Below are 3,193 nucleotides of genomic sequence, written 5' to 3' on the forward strand. Positions count from 1 at the left end.
AACTCCGATTCTTCCAGTGTTTGTCGGCACTCGCCAAGCTGTTCTTCATATTTGTGCTGCTCGGTGCCGCGCTTCAACTACTACCACTGATTCAGCTCACCGGGGCGCACAACACTCAGCATGCATCGTTTCTCGTTGGTTGCTACCGCCTTGCTTGGACTGACCAAGGGGGTCTTGGGTGACACAGAGACCTGTGGTCAGGTACCGTATGACCCCTCGAAGGTATGTTCTTGATGGCCACTCCCTCCCCCAGAACAGCAGTGCGAGACGCAGTGCTTACCAAGTTGTGTCGTCCGTAGTACGTCTGCTGGGACAATGAGTTCCTCTGCCCTATCACGGCGGGTGAACCGCTGTCCTACTGCGCCGGTGCATGCTACAGCAAGTTCATGTACACGTGCACAAACAACGTCCTGACTCTCCTCCCGCCTGTCGAGACCCCGTTTACGCTCACGGCCGACAACCCGAACCTTCCCATCCACGGCAAGCCTGTTACCGCTGCCAACCAGCACTGGGTAGTAAACGGCGAAACCGCTAGCTACTGCCCCGACCAAGTCGGCGACGCCTGCCCGCCCGGCAACGAGACCGTCATCGTTTCCGGGGGCGGGACTGTTTCCATGAGCGTCATGGTTCCCGGCGGGCAGCAGGCCTACCTTGACCCGTACTGGAACATGGGCTATACCCAGGCTCACTCGGCCTACATCCCCCCCGGAAGCATTACGACGGGCTTTGGCGCTTACCAGGGTGGTGGCTTCGTCAACCTCAACGGCAACGGCTGGGGCTGGGCTGCCTGCCCCCCAAGGGCTTCCGGCGGCGGCGGTCCGGCCTGGAACCTGGTCGCGAGAAATGATACGAATGCAGAGCGATACAAGGATTGCTCGCCCATCAACCTCAAGATTCACTCCCTACCGAGCGGCACCGTGGGCGCCTGGCAGTATACATAAGAGTTAATGAGTAATGCTCATCATGCCAAGCCCTGCGGGCGTTGGGTTTTGGGAGATAAAACTTTACACTCTGTAGATATTCGAGTAGGATGCAATACACGTAAGCAGGCTACAGGAGCGTGCTTCTCGGAGAACGCCGGATCATGTCGAGGACACCATCGTTGAACCGACTAAGTATCCTACAGAAGAAGACTTGCGGGCCTGATGTAACAGGCATGGTACGACGGTTTCCGGGGAGATGATTTCTCTAGGGGCTAATGATAACTACCGAAAAGTTGGCATCCGCCAGCTGGCTGAAGAACACCCCGCCGCTTTTCGGAAACAATATATCCAATGGCTCCCCGAAACAATGGGTGTTTATGATGGGCTGTCCTCCTTCCGGAGGCCTCGTTTAGGCAACCACAATCAAGATTGTACTGCCGGGATGTAGCAGAGCGTGAGCTCAATCGGGGAAGGACGCTCATGCAGCCACGCAATGCCGTCTATAATGCCCCTCTATATCGTCTATAACGCGCAGTGCTGCAAGGTCAGCCCAAGTTTTCACCCCACACTCGACCACGAGGTCAAGTCCGTTTTATCGAAGCTGCTCTGCAGAGCGTAAAGAAATCTTTCAACTGGCAAGCGATTGCTATGCAGTTTCGGACTGTGGGTCAAATAGAGTTTTCGGGATGGCCGCTGTCAATCGCGACCAAGACGCTCCTCGTCGTCATCCCTGAGCTCATATGCTGGTCTGAAGACCGATGGACTTCCGCTGACTGCTAACGCTGGGTTCGGGCGGGTATTAGTGACACCACCTAGAGATGTGAAGCCTCGGTTGTACAGTTCGCAAAACGGGATGTGGAGGTGCCGGATAAACTGTTTGAGCGTCAGCTTTGCTCTATGCACCACCACACGGCCTGGTCATATTATTGAAGGAGTTGGGAGATAAAAGATGGCTCACCGCCCATATCTCGACATAGTGCCAGTCAATGACGGGGTGCACACGCATGAACTGCGGCCAGCCTTCGTCTGTAGGGTCGAAGTGTGTCAGAAACTCGCCATGCGGGTCTGTCCTCCTTGTTCCCAAAAATATCGCTCTTATGGCGGGCCTGTCCTTCAAATACGCCTCCAGGGCCGGTCGCATCGGCAACGTGTAGCGTTTGAGGTCGAGATGGTATCGCTTCTCCGACGCCTCCACGAAATCCTCAACCTCCGCAAAGGGATCAGGAGCAACTATGTATATTGCCTGCAAGCGGCTGGGAGGAGCGACCGGTGAAGTCGCGGCATGTCCAGGAAGCGGATCCGCTATTGTCTCGGTCGTGTCGGGATCGTCGGCGGCAGGGCCCGAGGTTGAGGCATATGCAGGCAGACAGGCCATAATCAAGACTAGGAGGACAAGGCAGTCTTTACCGCCATTGTATGAAAGCGAAAGATGGGCGGGCCTGCATGTTGTCAATCGTGTCAGTCAATGTCTCGATATGTCCAGGTTATCTCCTGTCGGCCCGCCCTCACCTCGGCCATTATCACACATCACCTACCCATACCGGCGCAGCGCCTCCTGGATCACACCCATCGACACCCTGACCTGACTTTGGACATTGCGTAAAACACGGTCATCGGTCTGCTCGGCGAGAAACGCATCGATTTTGGCCTGGAGCTCGAAGCAAATATCGGGTAGAGCACGCGGCATCACACCGCGTGGATCAGGTAGGCTGTCAGTCTTGGTGACGCCATTGACCCGCGCAACATCTTGATGTTGAAACGCTGAGTTGGCTGTCATTTCTCCCGTTTCCAGAAATGGCCTTTGCGGGATCAAGAAGGGTGAGAGGCCAGATACAAGAAGCTGGGCGTTCGTGGCCAGGTGGAACTTCGCATGGAAAGTTAGGTGGGGCTGAGGCACAATGCGGGGGCGGGACACATGGGCCTCGCGTAACCGAAAGTTTTAGAACCACCGAAAGGGTGTGACCGTATTTCAGTTTACGAAGGATGGAAAACTACAGATGTCGCTACCAAAAGAACTGGCTCACCGCCAAATTTGACCGGCAGAATGAAGCCATTAAAAGCAATATAAAGTACAGTCACATCTAAAAAGTAATTAGCTACATTAGGATTAGCAGGTCTTTTATATATGACCCTACTATCTTCTAAGACATATAGCAATAATAACACTAGGCATTTAAATATAGAAATAGGTCTCCTAATTCCTTAGAAAGTATAGAAAGAGCTTAGATATATAGGGAATTTAGTAATATATAGCTCCTCCCTTATTATAA

General features: G+C 53.7%; 2 protein-coding genes across 2 annotated transcripts; one reads left to right on the forward strand and one right to left on the reverse strand.

Annotated features, from left to right (window-relative positions):
• Positions 1 to 1,068, forward strand: MYCTH_2303359 (carbohydrate-binding module family 52 protein). The gene is made up of 2 exons (XM_003662530.1): positions 1 to 222; positions 300 to 1,068. Exons 1-2 carry the CDS (start codon positions 121 to 123, stop codon positions 939 to 941), a joined length of 744 nt encoding a protein of 247 aa, XP_003662578.1. The 5' UTR covers positions 1 to 120; the 3' UTR covers positions 942 to 1,068.
• A 427-nt stretch (positions 1,069 to 1,495) lies between these two features.
• On the reverse strand, positions 1,496 to 2,929 carry MYCTH_2303360 (uncharacterized protein). The gene is made up of 3 exons (XM_003662531.1): positions 2,459 to 2,929; positions 1,882 to 2,362; positions 1,496 to 1,796 (listed from the first exon to the last, which is right to left on the reverse strand). The coding sequence occupies exons 1-3, from the start codon at positions 2,698 to 2,700 to the stop codon at positions 1,620 to 1,622; spliced, it is 900 nt and encodes a 299-aa protein (XP_003662579.1). The 5' UTR covers positions 2,701 to 2,929; the 3' UTR covers positions 1,496 to 1,619.
• Positions 2,930 to 3,193: the final 264 nt, after the last annotated feature.

The sequence above is a fragment of the Thermothelomyces thermophilus genome, chromosome 3 (assembly GCF_000226095.1).
Source record: "Thermothelomyces thermophilus ATCC 42464 chromosome 3, complete sequence".
Taxonomy (NCBI): Eukaryota; Fungi; Ascomycota; class Sordariomycetes; order Sordariales; family Chaetomiaceae; genus Thermothelomyces; species Thermothelomyces thermophilus.